Source organism: Dendrobium catenatum, unplaced genomic scaffold (assembly GCF_001605985.2).
Source record: "Dendrobium catenatum unplaced genomic scaffold, ASM160598v2 original_scaffold_61322, whole genome shotgun sequence".
NCBI classification, from domain to species: domain Eukaryota; kingdom Viridiplantae; phylum Streptophyta; class Magnoliopsida; order Asparagales; family Orchidaceae; genus Dendrobium; species Dendrobium catenatum.
The window spans coordinates 1600695-1623292 of NW_021379772.1; the positions used below are offsets into that span (position 1 = coordinate 1600695).

Here is a 22598-nt window from a genome sequence, read left to right on the forward strand (position 1 = left end):
TATCTCTTTTTTTCTTACAACCCTTCCAATACTGCCTCTTTTTTTTCAAAAGATAAGCAAGTAGAGTCTATTAGCAATCTTTCAATAGCTATATGCTAATAAAATTTTTTCTTAATTTAGGTAAAAAAAAGCCACTTTTACATAGTAACTCACCCTTCAATTTGGTCCATTAGCGTGCATCACAAGAAAATTCAGGAATACAAGAAGAGGGTCAATGAGGTTATGAAATTGGTAAGACTAAAATAAAAGATGTAATGGATTAGGAGGTAGTTCTAAGGTCAATTAGAGAAGAAATTATTATGTGTGTATTACACACATGGATCCTATAGGTTGTAAACCCATTATAAACAAATACATACACCCTATACATGCATTAAATGGTGCGCTACAAGATATGCCCACTTGTACACACATATGTGCACCCTATACACACTAATATATACTTGTACGCATCTTTTATACACAGATATATGTGAAGAATGTACGAGTAATAATTTCTCCAATTAGAGAAACTACTGACAGAGTAAACTGAGTAAAATTTTATTTAATAATAAAGGGTCATTTTCATCCAAATGCAGCATTTAGTTATGTTTAGAGGGTAAAATTTAAGTGAAAAGAAATGAAAATGGGATTGAAATCTTAAATCAGTGGTTACAGATTCAAAATTAACTAATCATTAAATTCTTAGGATTTCTTTTCATTTTCTTCACTTCAATCCAAACAAAGTCTTTGTAAAAAAAAAATGTAAAATGCCGCATAGTCCTCTTGATTCCCAAAGAAAAATGAAAGACCTATGTGCAACTCATGTCAAATGTGATATGTCTATTTCAAACGTTCCCACTTCTATTTTTTTCATGAAAAAGGCATAATTTGACATGCAAAATAAGCTTCTACTCTAAGCAATCTGAAAAATAAGAACCCGCACCACTCACCAAACCTCCTTTCAACATAATCCATTGATCCATTAATCATTTCCTAATTGAAAGGTTGCGTGAAAAATCAACAAATGGATTTGATCAAATGAATGAAAATAAAATCTTGCTCATACGCCCATTCCCCTTTTCCATGGCGTTTTTTTGGCTGTTGGTTCCCTTTTTTTGTTATCTTCCTATAACTCACAATTCACCTTTGAAGAAGTTACTATTACCAAGAATTTGCAATAAGGACTCAATTCCATGGCCCTGTTCCATGAAACAATTTACATTATATATTGTTTAAGGGAATTGTCATAAACGAATAGAACGTTTTATAGAGAAGCAGCGTGGAGTTACAAAAACTTACATTCATGTCACAGACCAAACATGTATGCAATGGCAACTGCTGTGCTCTACCCAGCCCAGCAGTACAGTGAACATAAACTCTCCTTTCCATCTGATATTGCCCACTCTAGTGAGAAACTGCTTTGGGCAATTGCTCCTCAGGGAATTTGGATCAAAGTCTTCTTGCCTGTCATTTAAAAACATAAAAGTTAAGACATTTGGTGAATTTCTTTCTGGGAAAGAACAATTTTTTTACAAGGATAGGTTAGTTCCCATTGGAAAAAAAAAAGGAAAGAATAGTTCTTCAACGTGACAATCTTGTAGCTGGACAGTCATCATCCTCATCGTTGTCGTTGTACAAGTTTATTGTTAACTTGCTGGATCTAAATATGTTCACATCTTTGCATACCCCAAAGCTCAAACCTACTCTAGAAAAGGAATCAAGGCCTTCCTACTTTGAGTGCCAGTAGAAAATCTGAATTTCAAGAATCACGCTAAGACTTTTTTAACACGAGCAAATATCAGTTGCATGGCATCCCAGTCAGATTGCATGTGATCTTATCTAAGAATTGTTATCAGGTTAATGAAGTCAGAGTTGCCATTTTAATTGTTTTTTTTAATTTCTGCTTGTTTTCTAGTTTTCTTTCTCCAGTGACTTTCAGTTTTTCTGCAACCCTTCGTTTCCTGTTGGCCCTCGGTTCCCAGCAATCTCTCAATTTCCCTGCTGTCCACTCATTTTCTCGTTGTCTTCTCGTTATACTTTCTGTTGTTTAGTCTTCCCTAAGTGATATAAGTGTTGCTTGGTCTTCCCTAAGTGTTATTTGGTCTTTCCTAATCTGTTTGGTCTTCCCTAAGTGCTACTGAATTTCCCTATGCTGTTGTTTTTCCCCATGTTGTTGTCTTGTTGTTGGCTGCTCATATTTCCCTGAGTGGCGCTGCTCAGTTTTCTCTGTGCTATTGCCTATGCATGAGGCTTAAATGTTGTTGACCTTCACAGAAGATTCAAAAGAAACAGATAAAAAAAATCAAAATCAAAATCTGTAAACCGTCGACCATAGATCTCGCAAATCCTGCAAAAATACCGTTGAAATACTGATGGCATTTCAGGTGCTTTAGCTCTCCTCGCGGGATTCAGTATGAGCTCCGTCGATCGCTGCTCTCCAATGCCTTTAAAAGCAAACCGAACCCTCTGCTTCGAGGCCTTCTCCCAAACTCCTCCCTTGCTCCGACCGAACTCCTTCTCCCACGACACTTCTCATTCATGAACTCCTCTCAGCCGACCCCAATCCGACGTCTCTCTCCCAATCGTACTCAACCGATACCCTTTCTTGAGCCGATGCAGCAGCCGCAACTAACACTTCCTCCGAACCTCTGTGCCCTAACCGAGCCCTCTAGGGACTTCTTAACACAGAGAGAGAGAGAGAGAGAGAGGGAGAGAGCTTCTTCCCATATCTCTTCACCAGCAGCCGAATCCCATACGCAAGCTCTTCCTCTGGCGATCTCCCCCCTCTGCTCTTACCCGACTCCTACCTCACGGGAGACCCAACCCGATTTCCTCTCCAGCCTTATATCCGACCTGCTACCTACCGAACTAAAGGACTCAACCCGATCTCTCCACTACTAGACCCGACCCGTCTCCTCTACCTGATCTTAATTCAATCTAGACAGTAAGTAATTCTACTGTCATTTGATTATTCTTGTTGATTAGTGAGTTATCATTATAATTGATAATTAAGTTTATCATTTATTATAACTATAATAATAATATTACTTATAATTATTTATAAGTTATAATAATAATAGATTATTATTTATTATCAGTTATAATAATAATGGACTATTATTATAATTATAATTATAATAATGACTTTGTATGCTTCTTTTTTTGTCACCACCGACAACCCCGCCGTTACTCGCAAAGGTAGAAAATTCTTAACTCAAAAATCCTTCTCTCGCGGCTTGCAACGAGCCGGCAAACCCCCTACTCGCTCATGTAGCATAGTAGAGAGGGAAACCGGCGCAACGCTACGATGAGGGGGATAAATAAAATAAGTACCTCCGAACGCTCATGTAGTGCAGAGGGGGGAAAGAAAATTGTGCTCTTTTAATAATGAACTTAAAAAACCCTTAAACGCTCATGTAGCGGGCAGGGATAAAATAAAAAAAATACAACCACGGTGTCATTTGACACCTACCTGAAACGCTCATGTAGCACCGAGGGGAAGGTTGCCTCTTGGTTTTTCCCCTAAACGGAGGAGACGCCGAGAGGTTGCCAAAAATTTGTCTGAAATAAAACAAGGACTTGAACAAAAATGAACTTGGACTTGATTGAACTCAAATGAACTTGGTGCAAAGAACTCAAACTAAACTCAAACTTGAAAAAAATTTGGACAACAGAGGACTAGAATGAAAGCAGAAGACTCCTTTTGGACCAGAACTTGTACTCAAGTTTGAACCATGTTTGAACGAATATTGGAGAAATGATTTAAATTCCAACTTGGACTAAAAGTCTAATGCTTAAAATGAAGATCATAAACTCATGAAGGATAAAATCAATGGAAAATGAGTGATAATCATCTCAATTTGAATGAAAACACTAATAAACATGCAAATAAGATGATGATCCTCCAACAGAATATGCTTGGGAGAGTTGTAATGAGTATAACTTACTTGTAACAATCTATTCAATGCTACATCAAAGGATCTTTAGCCTATATGAACTAGCAAATCGATATGCCAAACACTTTGCAAGCATAATTCACTTACAAGATAATCAAGATAAGTTTTCCAAGTGACAAAAATTGGAAGCCATATACAATCAATTACAAGAGAACATCAAAGGTGCAAGTTCATCATGCAAAATACAATCTATTCCAAGAAGGACGAAATATTTGTAATGCTAAAATGACTCATTCACAAGCAACAGAATAGCAAGGTGAATGAACATGAAGGAATGCAATAGTGCTTATGTCAACAATGATAGTTCAATGTCCGGAAACTACATTTACAAGAAGCTCGTGAAAATGTGCAAAATGTCTCATACACCCGATGATACAGCAGGGATGTTGCAAGCATCCGGTATCAACATACAATGAACTAACGAAGAAGAGGACAGGAGAATGACATCCGCGAGGATCTTGCAAATGATTATTCCAAATGCATGCAACTATTCATTTATGAGTGGGCTCGTGATACACTTATCCCTACGAAATATGATGAACATGAAAGACAGCGATAATTGTCCCCATTATTGGCAATATCACTGCGTCAAGTATATATATCTTGCAAGGAGAAAATACTGACGATGGAAGGCTTAGAAGATGAGGACTTTTTGCAGCTCCTCAACAACCATCTATTTGCTAATCTAGAGAATCATGATGATGGCAAATTAAGGCTCATTGTCAAAAGGATAATCAAGAAGCTTTCAGAATCTAACCAGAAGAATTAAGCATACAGTAAAAACAAAGATGTGATACATCTAGATGTATTCAAGTGAATATCAACACACTACGCATTATGCCCGCCAGAGTTTATAAGCAATGTTTGACAAATGTGTTGTTAAAGATTAATGCAAATCTTAGCGATCTAAGCTCACAACTATTTATCAAATCGAAGTGCACAAAGAGAATATGCAATGAATGCAGTTCATCTGGAAGTCAACATCAATACACATAGGGGTACACCAACTCCTTTGCAAGTGATAAAGCCATAAGCAAGTGTGCACGTTGTAGCAGAAGACACGTTATATATCTAATGTACTATCTACAAGCAAATATTGAAAAGGCTACGACAAAATAAACTTCTATGATCTATCAGAAAAGATCCATCATATTCCCAAAAATACCCCCGCACATGCACTATAGTTGTATACTCAGGTGCAGGAAAGGGGGTATGCAATCAAACACCCGCATGGGCCCCGGCGAGCGTATTATTGATACACACATTGTGAGACCTCGTTCCCTTACTGTTCCTCTCTGATTGATTTCAGTTGTAGGCTTTAGTGACCTGCTGGGCTTTGTAAGCTCATTATATGTGGTTTAAATTTTCAGGTCCGAGCAAGGCAACTGGAATGGAGTTCGATCAGAATGTCAGACGAATCCTTTCACTATTTGATTCTGGGGCATCACACACATGATGCCTAGGGATGATGCGTGAGTCAATAAATTTGGACCCGATCCTCCTAAGCAAATAAATAAGAGTCGACAATGTCCGATAAATAAGTATAAAATGCCCCAAACACTTGTATGGGCCTCGACGAGCGTGTTATCGGTATACACGTGACGTCTAGGGATGTTGCGCGGGTCAATAAGTGAATTCAGGTTCGAACCTGATCCTTCTATATGGATCAATAAGAGTCAACAGGATTCGAACCATCAAATAAATATACGGTTGTGACGACCAATATATTTATTTTATACATTCATATTAGGCCTTCAAGGCCTAAATTAAGAGAATTCACTCACAATGGCATAAAACCTATGAAACCCGATCCTCAGTCGACAACTCGACAGAATTGATAAGGTTCAAAACATAAATATTTTCAAATGACCCCAAACACCCCGATGATGACCGTGTTGAATGTTTATCTCAACCAGAGGGGTTCACAAACACTTTCAAATGCCTCCTAACTTCCACAAAATTTAAATTCCTACGAAAATATAAGTGACTTTAACATCATCCCGATGATGGCCGTGTTGAATGCATATGTCAACCGAAGGGGTTAATTTCAAATATTTCAAATGCCACCCAAATACCCACAAAAATCTCAAAATCCCAAAAATATTTAAAATTGAAATTCATTCATTAAACCCTTAAAGCAAAACACGTCCATTCTCCGCAATAGTTTATCGAGGTGGACAAATTCGAATATAACTTCAGCTCACATAAAGTTAAATGCCTAGTCGAAAATACCACTAGGATCCATTCTCAAACAATCTCCTGCTAATAAGGACGTGGTTCGTATCCTCTGACCGACAGTTTTACAGCCAAATGGCACTGCAAGATAAACGGTTATGACCCGGGGCACTCTGAACCGAGTGGTTCTGCCGCCAAATGGCACCACGAAATACCGGTTATGACCAGAGCCAATACGATCCTTAGTGGCATCAAATCCTTGAGATATGAATCAATAGGATATGATCGATAGGGCACAAAGCCCTCTGTTAGCTAAGGTGGATTCAAATTTGTCCCCTTAGACAAACATTCACCCCAGGTCTACAAGGTACCCTTGGATGAAGCAACCCATGGCTGCCGACAAGGATCCTTCTGTCTGGTTGGGTCAACTACCTCCTCTGACTAAGTAGACGACTATGGATACAATGTATCTAATCGACGACTAGCCTTAATCGAGAGTTCTCTCTCGTTATCGGGAGGAGTAATTAACTATAGGGGCTTGCGCCTATAGGAAACCATAACTCAGATCATAAAGTCCTTGCAAAATGAGGGCGAAATCTCTGGGTAGTGTCTTATCTACAAACCCATCTACATTCCCAAAATTTACCCCGAAACTTAATCCGTTAAAACTCCCTCGCCGAAAAAAAGCAACAGCGAGCGGAGGTCGCGGCCGAAATTTCGGAGCCCACAAATGTGGGCTGGTTGGATGGATTTTAGTGGCTTTTTTGGAGGCACATTTATGTAATCTATTAAATGTTATTCCCTCTTATTTCTCCTATAAATTGGAGAGAGAGAGAGAGATGTGATAAATATTTGAAACGTGAAACCAGCGGATTTGTAATAGGTTGCAAGCTATCCTCTTCTACTTTCCTTCTTATTTTTTGTCTCGGACTTCTATCTATTCTTCTTCCCATGGTTTTCATTCCACCTGTATCTTTCTTCTATAAAACTATTACAAGTTTTAAGTTGTGTCGTGTCTTGTTCTATTATAAGTTGTAATTGGTGTTAATACTCATTTATTATTGTGTTTGTTTGTGTTATTTAAGGTTTATGTGAAAGAAAAAGGAAATGTGTTTTTGTTTACATTCCTAGAGCAAAGTTTGTTCTTATGTTGCATCAATTTGATATCAAAGCTTTAGTTTGTCGTGTGAGTCTTACTTTTTTTTTAAATCAAAAACAAAAAAAGGACAACCATCAACAAGCTGAAGTTCCAATTCAAGATGTAATTGAGTCTTCAATTTGTGAAAGTTAGCTATCTATTCAACTGATTCCAGAGAATAACTTTCCATCAACAGAATGGTTCCGCATCAAGCAATTTCTACAGATCCAATTCATAATCAAATACTCATAGTGCAAAGGCAATAATATTTATATACGGAGAACTGGAGAAGAATAAAAATAAGAAACTGCTACTTTGGTCAGAGTTTGAACAAGAAAAATATAAGATAAGAAGAAAATACGACACCCTATGGAATGATACCTAGAGGGAGTATTGTCATACAAAAAAGATGAAGACTCTGGAGAAATTTCAAAAGATTGTTTTGCACAAAAGTTGTTGATCTTATTACAAATGAAGATGAACTGACTGATGATGTTGTTGAAGACGTTGTGGACATTCGTACTATCCAGACAAGACAAGTTGTGCACCGACAATTGTTGGTTAAATGGAGGGGACATCATTTGTATGATTGTTTTTGGGTTGAAGTTAAAAAGTTGCAGATTCTTCGCCGTGATATTTACCATAGCACTACTGAAGCTTTCTCAATAGGAGATGAGATTCTTCCACCATAGAAGAATTGATGCAGTCAAGGGTTTCCATTTTATGTTTTCTTATTTTCTACTTGTGTTTCTAGCTTTATTTCTCTAGCGACTTTTCAGTTTTCTCTGACCCTTCATTTTCCCTGTTGGCCCCTCGATTTCCCAGCTATCTTTCAGTTTTCCTGTTGTCCACTCATTTTTCTTGTTGTCTTCTCATATACCTGCTACTGTTTGGTTTTCCCTAAGTGTCATTTGGTCTTTGGTCTTCCCTAAGTGCTATTTGGTCTTCCCTAAGTATTGTTTGGTCTTCTCTAAGTGTTGTTGGCTTTCCCTACGCTGGTTGTTTCTCCCCATGCTACTGTCCCACTATTTTCTGATGTTGGTTGCTTGTTTTTCATGTTGTGGCTGCTCGATTTCCTCTTTGTTGATTCCTATGCATGAGAATTTAAATAAGTGCTGTTTTGGTGGATTTTAATGGCTATTTTGGGGGGGGCACATTTATGTGATCTATCAAATGTTATTCCCTCTTATTTCTCCTACAAATTGAGGCTGATTTTCTTTGTGTGAGAGAGAGATGTGATGAATATTTAGAATGTGAAACCTGCATGTTTGTAATAGCTTGCGAGTTATCCTCTTCTACCTTCCTTCTTGTTTTTCGTCTCGAACTTCTATCTATTCTTCTCTCCACGATTTTCATATCTCTTGTATCTTTCTTCTCTAAAACTATTGTAAGTTTTAAGTTGTATCATATCAAATTTTATTATAAGTTGTAAATGATGTTAGTACTGATTTATTGTTGTGTTTATTGTGTTATTTAAGGTTTATGTGGATGAAAAAATAAGTGTGTTTTATTTGCATTCTTAGATCAAAGTTTGTTTTTAAGTTGCATCACAGGTTCTTGAGAATGGTGTTAGACCGGTCCAGACGGTCTATATCGGGTCGGCTTATGAACAACAGAGGCGAAACTCTCCGTCATTCTCCACCTCCTGCATGCCGATCAAACCGTCAATTCAAAAAGAGCAATTTTGGAATGATTTTTAATGAAATTTAGGAGAGAAATTGAATGTAAAGACTGTTTAGATATTTTCTTTTTGATTGTATGCATTAGATAGTTTGGTTCCCTAGGGTTAGGGCCATCTTGAATTTGGCTGAAATTTGAGATCTCTTAGATTTTTTGGGCTCTAACGGCGTCTAGAGATTTGGGAGTGATAGTTCCTCCTCTCGAATAGAGGATCAATTGTATCGTGATATTTTCCATTACCATTTCATCAAATAATACAAATTATCTATTGTTTTCCTAGTTTTGTGTGGATTTTTGTAGAGAATTCTAGCTGTTTTCAAAGATTGTTAAGAAATTCTTGAGATCTTCAAATGTTTCCTATCAAATTGCATGAAAGGCGCCACAGCTTGGAGCCATCTCCTCTGTCGATATAGATATATATATAATGTTTATCAAAAGGGTTTGCTCAAGCCCAAATCCATGGCTGGGGGCTTCCACGATTTACCAAGTCGGTAAGGTTTTATGTGAGAATGATGAAGCAAAACAGACCTCAAAAGAAGGGTTTTCTGATGTGAAGATCTCTAAGTTTTAGTTTATCTCTGGCCACAACAACTATAGAATAAAAACATTGGTGAACAACATGAGCAAGAGTTATGGCCGGGTTCACCTTTGTGGCCATTATCTTAGTGAGAAATAATCACCTAGTACATTAGATATTCTATTAGGCTTCTTATTTGTTTGTGCATGAGTGTACTTAGGTTTCATAAAAGATGTTGTGTGTTTTTTTTTCATTTTATACACATGCTCATGACTTTCACATTAGTGAATCAAATTCTCTCTCATTTGCAATGGACTTAGATTGGTTGAAGATGAACAATAAAAATCTTGGTTTTCTCTATGATAGAAATATATAAATTTACACTCATCAAAAGCACAATTCTTATGCGCTATAATGAGCAAATTAGCTAACTAGTACAATTTTTTAAATAATTCATAACATTCTATTTAGTAGTTTGCATTTTCAATTAAAGGAAACATGTCTATGAGAAAGGAGTACAATCTCTATTTTATAATTTTTTTTGGTATAGTTCACCTCTCATTTAGTTTGATTTAAATATACCCCAATTAATTCTATTGCTGATGTTTTATTAGTTAACATGACTATGAATTATTTGGGATTTAGGCTCCATGGAGGTTGTCAGGTACCAATCTGATAGGAAATACTTGTATTCACAAGCAACCCTAACCAAAATAAAGTACCACAACAAGAAAACAGCTGTCCACAGCAGTAAAACAGCCAAAACAGTGGAGAATTTAGAGGAAAACTGTAGGAAAAACTCAAAACACACTTAGATTCCACTAGACGATGAATAAAATAGCAAGATACAAGAGATCCTCAATTAGAGAGGAGGATCGTCTCTCCCAAATCTCTAGACAAGATTGTCTAGAGCTCAAGCCTCCAAGAAACCCTAATTCCAATCAATCAAAACATAACCTCTCCCTAATCCCCTCATGCACTTTAATACAAAAGCTTTCCTAATCTAATTTCCCTCCCAAAGCATTAGCCGCCTCACTCTCTCTCTTAATTTGAAAATCAAATAATGGGTGGGACCCATTCATTCATGCGGCCACAAAGAAGGAAGAGGCGGACTGTATACACCCGCTGGACCGGACAGCGGGTTTGCTGGGCCGGTTCGGACAGAACCGGCGTAACACAATCCTACTACTGATACTGCTCGAACAAGCTTTAACAATTTTGTGTCCTGTAGTTCTAGTAGTTGTGGTCGATCCTTCTGCTTTTATAGCAAGCATTTTATGTCCAATAGATTTCTGGCTCCAATTGTATGCAGAACCTATTCGTTGGGGTTGTCTAGTAGTACTTGACTTATTTGTTATATGGTTTATGTCAATATTGAAATTGAACCGACATTTAAGGAACAACATTAAGGAATTTCAAGTTTATAAATAAAAAAATTGTGGCATGCAAAAGGACTTTTTGTTTAATAAAATTAAGATTTCTATTAAGTCTTAGTGCTTAGTTGAGTGTAGAGTTCTTCAAGCACAATGCAAGCGATTATCAATTTCTTGGGAAAGTCAACTCTATGTCAGCATATGGCCCAAATTGTTTGGAGAATTCTTTCTTAGTTCAATTTTCTTCTAAAGAATTCACCATATGTTGTTATGAGTTTGACTAATTTCACTTAAATCTATTACAACCATTGTTTATGGTGTGAATTTAAATCAAATTCTTTTTTTTTTTTTTTTTTGTGATTTCAACTTATTATTGAATTCGTTTGTCTTAATTGATAATTAAATTAATGGGTAGCATAAATTGTTCATATTTTCTTAATTGCATCAAAATGTAGGAAGTACTTGTTTATTTGGTAATCTTTAGATCTATGAATTCCTAAATTTAAAATGTGTGGTTTCACATATGACATTATTTAGTCGCATTAGGAAACTAGATCCTAAGATGCCTTGCATAGTTTATGGTTGCATCGGCATGTTAACTAGAAGTATAACATACTAACTAGGGCAATAGAAAAACTAAAAGATGCAATTTAAAAAAAAATTGCATAAGCTATGATCCTAGGCATCTACAAAGTGATTGTTGATGAGATTTAGAACAATATGTATAGGAAGTATAACATTAGAAAATTTTCAAATTGGATCAATAATTATATATATGTATATATGAACTTTATATTTGCTATATAAAAATTAGTGGATCATGTTCAATCATTTAAGAGAAGCATTGGTATCAAAATATTATGGACTGATAAAAAATATATGCTTAAAAATTATGTCAATAGTAAATATAGAGATCATTTGTATAATTAATTTAACAGTTGTAAATAAAGTGATTATGATTTGCTTGAATGTTAAGCATGGTTTACATGTCTTCTAACTAAATATCATTTAGCTCTAGACGATTGTTAACATTATTTGCTTCATTAATGATCTTGTGTGAGAGGTTAGGGATGAATTAAACTATAGCTCACCTAAAACACTACATGAGGCTTTATAAAGATATTTAGATAATGAGTTCTGCAATCATTCTATTAGGGCTATCACACTGTTATTAAAGTCCTTAAAGAAAAAATCAATACCATCACTTTTGAAAATTATCATCAATGTAAGAATCAAACAGTGTTGAAGTTTATCTAATTGAAGAAATGATAGTTCTTTTTTTTTTTTTTTTGAGGATTCTAAGATGCATAAAATAATTCGCACTCACATCATAAATATATTTTTAATGTTGAATCTGAATCTGCAACTACAACTGATGCTCATGAACTTCGATACATACTTTCAAAAGAGTTGGAATTGGAGTTTGAAAGTAAAATTAGGATGAATTGTCTGTTGAGATATTAATTCTATAACGATGGCTAAATTAATATTATTTTTGTTCTAAGTCCCTGATTTTTTGATAAACAAGTTCATTAAAAGAATCTTATGATGAAAGTCTATGTCAATATTTCAAGATATTTGTCTACGAAAAATATCTTAAAAGCCTGAAATTTAAGACCCCATATATCTAGCCATATTTATAAGAGCGTAATTCATCAAGATTAATTTTTAGATCATTTAGCTTTTTATTTAGATCATTTAGCTTAATTTTCACTAAAAAAATGTTTTTCTTTATATATAGACATCATATTTGTGTGGTTTAAGGACTTTTGCTTAGTAAAGTTTCATATTCATATTCAATCTTCAGTGCTTTGTTGGATGTAAAATTCTTTGAGAATAGTGCAAAAACAGTTAGCAATATTTGAGCGAAGTTATATATTTTTATTGACATTAGACCAAGTTTCTCTAGTCTGTGAAGTATTTTCATGTTCTCTTTTCTTCTAAATAGTTGCTTATTGGTCTAATCTGTTGCAAATCGATTTCTGTTAGTGGCATGAATCTTTATTAACTTGTTATTTTTTATGCTTCAATTTTCTATTAAATTTTGTTGATTTAACTGACCAATAAATTATCATTTGGCATAGATTATTCATATTTTCATGATTTTATAAAAAACTAATGAGTAATGATTTCATTGGTGTACTTCGGATAAACAAATTTCTAAATCTAATTTGTTTGGGTTACATACATTGGATCATGTAGTTGCATCAAAAATTTTAGACCTTAATATATCCTACATCACCCTGTATTGTGGTTTCTCTTTCTCCTTTCATTTAATTTATGATACCTTATTCTCCATCCTGGTGATGCTTCCACTTCAACTCTTTTGGGATCCTCATTTCAACATTAACAATATGTAATTGTTTCATTTACTTAAGCATTTCATTGATGTAATCTACTGTATTATTATGAAATTCTCCTTAACAAACATATTATAAAGCCAAAAGAACTTGATTAACATGCAAATACGATAGAGAAGAAAGACAGGAAATGCCAAGGAAAAGATAAACAAATACAGCTCAATTTTTCAGGATGTACAGAAAACGCCAATAAAAAGTTAAAAAAAAAAAAAAAAAAAAAAAAACTTACAGGTCTTCTCATGTGGTGAACGCCTACATTGCTGCAGCTTTTAGCAATGGAAGCAAAGTCAATATCCCAATATTCAATGTCTTTGTCTTGCTGCAAGCAAAGAATGTAGGCCACTCCCTCCTCCTTCAAATGGTAAATATCTTCAGGCTTCTGAGGTTGGGATCCCACAACTAAATCATCACTAATTATGTTATAGTTCATGCCTAGAAGCAAATTTTGAAAAAAAAGAAAATAATAGTAGAAATTAGAGACTAATACCTAAAAAGTCAGCCTTAGCATAATTGAAAGATTATATCCACATTTACAGGTATGAATAATTACAATATAAGTTTTCATAAATGAATGCTCCAACAACAGTAAAAAAATAAAAATAAAATAAAAAATTGCCCCAAAAGAAAACCAGTACGATACCATAATCCTTTTTTCTCAGCTACAGCATTCAAAACATGCTTTTAATGGTGACAAGCATGATTAATAGTTATTCAACTAGTAGACCGTCCCCCGCAGTCTTTTAGTGGTGGTTGGCAAAGATTAAATCACCGAGAAAAATAAAATTTCAACATGTTCAAGATTAATCGCACAAAACTAGACGAATATGGCCCATTTCAGCTAAATTTTTTCCAGCCATCCGGTAAGCAGACTTAACCATAAATACAGATAACTCCTTGAAATGTTCCAAGGGCTTTTCTATATAAGTTCATTGAACATTAAACAAAGCCAAAACTTCCACTTGATTAAACAGATCAATTTTTTTCTTGTAAATTTAAGAAAAATAATTATTGCATGATCCGTCTTATAACCAAATTCCAATATGTAATTGCGTTCTAAATCAACCATGACAATCAATTTTGTAATTCCAATGTATCATATCAGCATTTGTCAATTCATTATAATTTTAATTAAATTTTCTGACTGTGCTTTACATTCCTAAGCTGGTGAATCCTTCAATGAGAACCAGTGAGCATTATAGCAACATTTTCTAAACGGTCTAACCTTCTTCCAAGCGTATCTCATAACACTAATATTGTCTTCACGGAGAGAAATCACCAGCAATTATAACTGAAAATAAGATTATCTTTATTTAATCTTCATCTCCAGCACTTAACCAGTTCATATTTATATTTTAAACAGACTTCTTTCACCATCTATGAAAATCTTTGCTCGCACCTCCATTATTGATTGGGTACGCATAACATGGAGCTAAGAAGATGGGAATGGTGTTTGTAACTCTAACTCATAGCTTAATGAAGAAAGTGAAAATTTATCTAGCAAATTTTGGATATGCTGCAAGACAACAAGGAGGAGGCCTCTCACTAGATTAATTTCAAAGGCTCCTCATTATCATAACAATTAAATGTATTTTATTTTATCTTTTATTTCAGGCAAAGCAGCCATATATGATTAGGAGGGAATATTTTAAATTGTGAAAACCCATTTTGTAACTATATCAATCAACCTATATTAAAGGTTCAAGAAAAACAATCAAATATGTAATTGAATTAATTTAATTGGAGTTGTATTATTTACTTTTCAACAGGTAGAGATCACGAGAGGCTGCTATTAAAGCCTATGCATGTGAACTTTCTTCCTTGTCTATAGCACTTCATGTACTACTTATAGCCTCATTGATTCAATAAAAAATAACTTTGAACTCCTACAAAAATTTGTAACTGCAAGAAGTTGTGTTAATCTCGATATATATTCCATAAGTCAAGCGAATCAAACATGAGGAAAACAATTAACAACGAACCTAACGCCGAGCGAAATTAGTTCAAAATTTTTTATCACAATCAAAATCATTTAATCGTCGCCCGTTTCACTAAACAGTCTACGCTAACACATTCAAAACATCGAAAATACCAACGAAGGAAAACCATATTACCAGAGTCATCGCACAAGAATGTCAAACTTTTACCATCACTCTGAACAATAGATCCAAGATATCTAAAACGTGTACTCTTATTAATGACTTGATCGCCCAAAGTCACAATCCCCTCACTAGGTCTATTATTACTAAAATTGCACTCCATATATTCTGTTTTATATCTTCTCAAGCAAAAACCTTTAGACTATAAGGTTGACCTACATAATTCAAGTTTACCTTCAACTCCCTCTCTAGTCTTATCAAGAAGAATATCATCAGCAAAAATCATACACTAAGGTACATCCTCCTACAAATGCCTAGTGAGAACATTCATGACTAAAGCAAAAAGATATGGGCTTAAGGCTGATCCTTGATGTAACCCAACTGAAATAGAGAAATACTTGATCAAACCACCTTGTATTTGAACACAAGTAATAGCTCCTGCATACATATCATTAATGATTGGAATATAAGCATTATTAACTCCTTTCTTTTCAAGAACTCTCCATAGCACTTCTCTTGGAACTTTAACATATGCTTTTTTCTAAATCAATAAATATCATATGTAGATCCTCCTTATTTTCTCTATATTTCTCCATCAAACCTCTTAATAAATGTATGGCTTCCATAGTCGACCTACCCGGCATGAATCCAAATTGATTTTGAGAAACATTAGTATCACGCCGCAACCTATGCTCCATAACTCGCCTCGGGAGTATTTAAATAACACTAATAAAAATACTTTTGATAATATGCTTCAAGATCTCAATATTTGGGTTATTCATAAGAAAGTTAATACTATGTGGAAAAAAATAATTAGTAATATTAAGAATGCTGCAAAATATGTGATTAGAGAATCAAAAAAAAAACTCATAATAACAAAAATAATTAGTAGTGAGTCAAAATGTGCATGGAAAGCTCAAAAATAAAAAGTTTTATTATAAAAATTAGTATATAGAGGGGTTGTATTGAGTCTAAGAAAGTAATATGCAATATAAAAAATTTAATTTTTAATGATTTATATAAAAGATTAGATACTAAGGAATATGAAAGATGTATGTATAAGTTAGTCAAGCAAATGCGAAAGATGTATGTATAAGTTAGTCAAGCGAAGAGATAGGACAAGTAAGGACTTAGTTCAAGTGAAGTGTATTAAAGATGAAGATCAAAGAGGATTATTTTTCTTAGAAGATATTCAAAGATATTTTGATAAAATTTTCAATAAAGATTATGAAATATAGTTAACTTTAGTGATCTTAACACCTTAATTGAAAGTAAAGATTTTTTTTTATCGTCATATTAGTAAAATCGAAGTTAAAGATGCTTTAAGAAAATGAAGTGTTGAAACGCAATGGGCTGATGATATTTTGATAGATGAATGAAAATGCTTAACAGATCGAAGAATTTTTTGGCTTAGTATTTTTTTAATATTATTTTGAAGACTAAAAAGATGTTAGATGAGGGGAGGAGCGTGTTGCTTCCTAATTTTAAGAATCAAAGTGATGCACAATAGTATGTGAATTATTGAGGAACTAAGTTAATATGATGAGGACATCGGAGATCAACGACTACGATCTTGAGTTATTTATATGTTTTTTGTACTAGTTCATTTTATATTGTTGTTTTTCCCTTTATACTCTTACGGGTGGTCATGAAGTGTTGTAGCCCGAATGGCATTTTAGTCTTTTATTTCTTTTCTTTTCATGAGGCCTATTTATAGGCTAGTTGTTTTGTATTTTTGGATGATGAATTATTGAATGAAAAAAAAGAGTTTGTTCTTGTTGATCTCTTAGTGAGTTCATGAGAGAAGAAGCCTGAGGAGGGTGATTTGCAATACCCGTCAATCTTTGGAAGAGTCCAAGGTTCGCGGTTCTTACGATCTCTTTGTGAGTTCGTTAGTTTACTTTTATCTTATTTGTATTTTTCATTCATCTCCTTTCTCCCCCTCTCCATCCACCACCGGCCATCCCCTCCTCCCCAAGTCCTCATTAGCTTCACCACCTCAAGCTCCCACCGACAGCTCAAGCCCTTCCCCTTCCCCTCACCCGACGCCATCTCCTCCTCCCCCTTTGCCTCCGGCCCCCCTCATAATTTCCCCCTCATTATGTTGAATTCAATCACCATAATGACTTCCAAATTTAGCTCAAGCGTGAGAGAAAAATTTTGAATTATTTTGAAATTTAAATTCGAATTTCAAATTCTTTCCATATAGAGAATCCCAAATTAGGAAAGTATCAATCATGAATTCAATTTCAAAATAAATCAAATTGGATTTATTATTCACTTGCCTCAGCTTGAAATTTGAAATTCAAATTTCAAAAACTTTCCTTATTTGCAAATCTAAATTAGAAAAGTGCATAACTCCAAGTCTATTTGAATTTCAAATTGGATTTGAATTGTCATTCTCTTTCCTAAATGACATAAATTGATTTGGAAGTTACAAATCCTCTCCCCAAATCCCTCCCTCTCTCTCTCTATGGCCACCCATTAGTCCTCCCCTTAATTAGGAGCTTAAATCATGGCTCCAAACAAGTGTCCATTAATTCCCACTTTAATTTGAATTCAAAATTCAAATTCAATCCCGCCAAATCCACTTAAAATCTGAAATTAATCCCAGATTTTGTGATTAATTTCCCTCCCCCTCTCTCTAACTGTATACCTCTCTCCCTAGCTCTCAAAATTAATTCCTGAGGAGGAGAGAGCTGCAAGGGAACTCCTAATCCCTTACACCACTCCGTTCCCTCCAACTGATCACGAAAACCTGATGTATTTTCTGAACGGGATTGCTGTCTAGAATTCTGCATGTTGGTAAACTGATGTCCAGCAAATTTCTGCAGTTCCACACTAGCTGGCCAGCCCCAGAATTCAATCCATTGCTGTCCAGACCTCTCCTGTCTGCTGTTTCGCATTTCAAGCACCTAAAACCTGCTGTTTAGGAGATTTGGAACTTTTTATCCATTGCTGTCCAGCCCGCTAGAATGTCTTCAAACACTGTCTGGACATTCCAGACCGCTCAATACACCTTTAGGAAGGTTCTTGAATGCCTCCTACTTTCTCCCAAGTCTTCCTACAGCCGCGGGAACTGCTTATTTTCTGATTTTTGGGTAGACCTCCCTCTAATTCTCTTATCTCCTTAGTTTACTCATCAATTATAGTTTTAATGTGATTTATGACGATCATGTCAATTATTCTCCGCTAAAGCTTTGTGTTTAGTAAAAATGTGTGATGGTCATTTCATAGTACTAATCTTATTGTTAGCATAGGGATTTATTGTTGAAACTATTCATGTATGCAACGTTAGATTAACTTGATTGTTTTCTGATCTTAACTTTCACGCACGTGATTCGGCCTAAGCTTATTTTACCGCTCTTAGTGTTTTCTTTTGTCGTTAGAAAATTCATTGTGAAGATATGATTATTATGGCTTCTAACACTTAAGCGTGCAAACTCTTCAAGTATCTCATCCTCGCATGTACGTTTTACATCATAATATGTCATACATTAAAATTATAAGAGAGAGTAATTGAGCATAGGTTACACCGCGATACCAATGTTTCTAAAAATTAGTTTGGATTCATGACGGATGAGTCTACTATGGAAGCTATACATTTATTGAGAGAATCTACATATGATATTTATTAATTCTAAGAAAACATATGCTAAAGTTCCAAGAGAAGTGCTCTATAGAGTTCTTAAAAAATTTAATAATGTTTATATTCAAATCATTAAGGATATGCATTTAGGAGTTGTTACTTGTGCTCAAACAAAAGCTAATTTAACCAAATATTTCCTATTCCAATTGTATTACATCAAATATTAGCTTTAAGCCCATTTCTTTTTGCTTTAGTCATGGATGTTCTTACTAGACATTTGCAAGAGGATGTACATTGGTTATGTTGTTTGTTAATGATATTCCTCTTATTGCTAAGACTAGAGAGGAAGTTGATGAAAAACTTGAATTATGAAGGTCAATCTTAGAGTCTAAAGGTTTTTATTTGAGTAGATATTAAATCGAATATATAGTGTAATTTTAGTAGTAATAAATCTAGTGGTGGAATTGTGATATTGGGCGATCAAGTAATTAAAAAAGTGCACATTTTAGATACATCAAGTCTATTTTTCAAAGCAATGGTTAAATAGATGGAGATATTACTATTAGAATCCAAGTTGGAAGGTTGAAGTGGAGGAATTCTTTGGGCCTGTTGTGTGATAGAAAAGTATCCCTCAAACTTAAAGGAATCTTTTATAACATGGTGGTAAGACCAACAATGATTTATAGCACAAAATGTTGGTCATTAAAAGGTAAGCATAAAATTAAGTATTACATAAAATGAACATCTTTACACAGTGACAGAATGTGAAATGGCATATATGTGAAAAGGTTTGAAAAGCTGCAGTGGTAAAAATAAGATTAGAGAGCGTCGTCTCAAATGATTTGGTCACATAAAACATCAGTCTTTTGATGACCCAGTTAAGAGAGTAGATGTAATAGATTCGGCCTATGTTAAGAATGGTAGATTTAGATCAAAAAAAATTTGGTTAGAAAGTATTAGAAATGACCTTTTTTTATTAGATTAAAAGAGAATTGGACTCTAACTAAAACACGATGGAGAAAAAAACATCATGTTTCCAACCTCACATAGTGGGATAAAGGCTTGTTGTCATCGTTGTTGTTGTTCTTGAATTAGACTAACTCAATAATAATTAACATAAAATAACATCACAACTAATCATTGATTAATAATTTATAAAATTAATTAAACACAATAACTTTCATTTAATCAAATTAAATTGTAAATAAGTTCACTCAAATAAACAAATTAAAATGGTTAAGAAAAAAAATCAAATCACAAATAATGATGATGTTTGGAAAACGAAATATTGAAAAAAAAAATTTACAATGACAATCGAGAAAGAAGCATTATTATTGCACATTGTTACCTAAAAAATGGAGAAATTATTAATTTTAGACACCACAAGTAGGGCTATGTGCAAATAAATCAAAGTACACAAGTGCATACTAGTTGCGTACTCAGGTTTTTTTGGTAAGCGGAGAGTACACGGTATTTGCTCACTACCTACCAAAATTTTTTGAACTATATAGTTGTGCACTCTAGTTTGTCCATAGTTTTGTGATTCATTATTCTTAACAGCTGCATACTCTAATAAATCAGAGTACACAATTATGTACTAACTATGTACTCCATTTTTTATGGCAAGCTATGAGTGTATAGCGTATACTTGCTTATTAAAAAAAATCAGAGTATATAGCTAGCATGCAGTTGTGTCCACTTTATCCACATATAGCTCTACATACAATGTTCAAACCTAATATATTCTCCTGGAAATAAGAAAAAAATTAGAGGTCTAAAAGTACATAAACAGCTATAAACCTAACCCTAATACTCTTTACTTTGGTGCAACGGGAAGCCAGTGGTGTATTCTGAAGAAAGATATCAATGCCAAGGATGCCACAACAGAAGGAAGCTGGGAGAAGGCATCAAAGGGACCAACAGTATATGAAGGTGAAGAGGAGTTAGTGATTGAGAAGAAAGGCTAAGTATTTAAGTCAAATCCCTATATTTAGTAACTACAGGATTTAACATAAAATAGGAGGGAAACGGGATTTAACATTCTGTAGAGTTTAAGTTCTCCTTTTTTACTGTTTTACGAATATTTAGTCAAATCTCATTTAAATTCTGCTAAAAAATTGCTACTAAATAGCCCCTAATGAAGGCAGAAGCAACTTCAGCATTTAAAGTTTCATGTCCCAAATAGTTTGTAAAAATAACAGCTGATCCAGATAAAGGTTACTTGTTCCCTCTTCTATTTTCTAATAGATGATGTTTTTTATTCTTTTATTTCCATTTGTGTTTCAATCTTGTTAAAGATACTGCTAAGATTTTGCAGCAGTACACATTCCGTGGAGAAAATTCTCCGCAGGCTAATCTCGGTGTTTCCTCGAAATTCAAGAGCCCAAAAACAAAATCATGTTTTTTTAAACAAAACCTAAAATAATATTAGGAGAGAAAAAAATACCCAGGTCGTGATGGTATTCATAAGGGTTCCTCATCATCTTCTTCATTGCTGTGTTATAGTCTTCCATCCTGCTTCTCCTGCTGCCGCTTCTCACTCCTCCAGGGGAACTGTTTGAGGCATTGCAGGTTGCTGCCCTCTTCCGATTATCCTTCGCAAGCGCTCTGCCATATACCAAGCAGATCGACGCCTTTTCTCCCCGAAATCGTTGGAAAGACGAGCTTTTGAAAGAGGGAGAGCAGAGATCGATGGCTGCCATCGCTAACCGTATCCTTTCGATGACTACCCTATGGTCCCCATTTCGCCCATCGAACCTTTCCCCCTCTCTCTCCCCCTCTCTCTATTCCTCAAGGCTTTTTTTTATCCTTGAGGAGGATAGGAGGTCTTCTCTGTTATACGGGCCGGTTGGCTCAGGTCTTTGTTTAATCGTTTTGTGGTGCCTTTGTAATGCCATTTTCTTTGAATGCAAATGCAAAAGTTCGGCTCTCCTCCTTTCTCTCTCAATTTTTTTTTTTTTTAAATGCATACCACTATATAATTAATATTTTACATATCTAACATCTTATACATTAATATTACACATTTACCACTCAAATCCCTACTTTATATCGTTTCTACCACTCCATCTAACGCCGCCTCACGACGTTTCTCTGCCTTCCGAACAACGTTTCTCTGCCTTATTGTTGGACCCGAATCTGAGACTCGGTTAGGGCAGAACTAAAGGAGGAATCGGAGCTTGCAAAAGGGGAGGAAGGTAAGCTCGCATGCATTCTCTCATTTTTGTTCAAAATGATTTGTTTTGCTCGGAGACTGGCTTCTTTTCCGTCAACTAAATGATGAGTTTCGTTAAAATTCGTCGGACCTCGTTTAAATTTGCCGGTCTTCCTGATGCATTCTCTCATTTTTTTTTCAAAATGATTTGGTTTGCTCGGAGAGCTTGTTGTTCGTCACCTACACATTGATTTTCGTTAAATATTGCCGGACCTCGTTCAAGTTTGCCGTTCTTCATTCCTAAATTATTTCCTTGAAAATGATTTTGTTAGCTTTTCCTAGGAAGGTTCTTTACCGGACTTTAAAATGATTTTGTAGCTAGTAAAAACTGAAGTATTATAGCTTCAAAATCTCCTACTGCGGCATTTGCTTATGTAACGATTTCGTGTTTGAAAACCTTTTTTATAAGTATAGATTTATGAAATTTTCTTTCTTATTAATTTATAAATCGATATTTGCTTATGCATAAATCTGCTGTTGTGCATATTTTCAGGTTTTGCAAAAGTTTTAATGAGTTC

At 34.7% G+C, this 22598-nt stretch overlaps 1 protein-coding gene across 1 annotated transcript in view; it reads right to left on the reverse strand.

Annotated features, from left to right (window-relative positions):
- The window catches only part of LOC110112939 (phosphoglucan phosphatase LSF2, chloroplastic), a 45494-nt gene extending 23767 nt beyond the window's left edge, over positions 1-21727 (reverse strand). Inside the window, exons 1-2 of the mRNA XM_020845331.2 lie at positions 21313-21727; positions 13411-13613 (exon numbers count right to left, since the gene is read on the reverse strand). Of these exons, the coding sequence (XP_020700990.1) occupies positions 13411-13613; positions 21313-21568 (459 nt within the window). The 5' untranslated portion in view covers positions 21569-21727. The remainder of the gene's footprint in view (positions 1-13410; positions 13614-21312) is intronic.
- Positions 21728-22598: the final 871 nt, after the last annotated feature.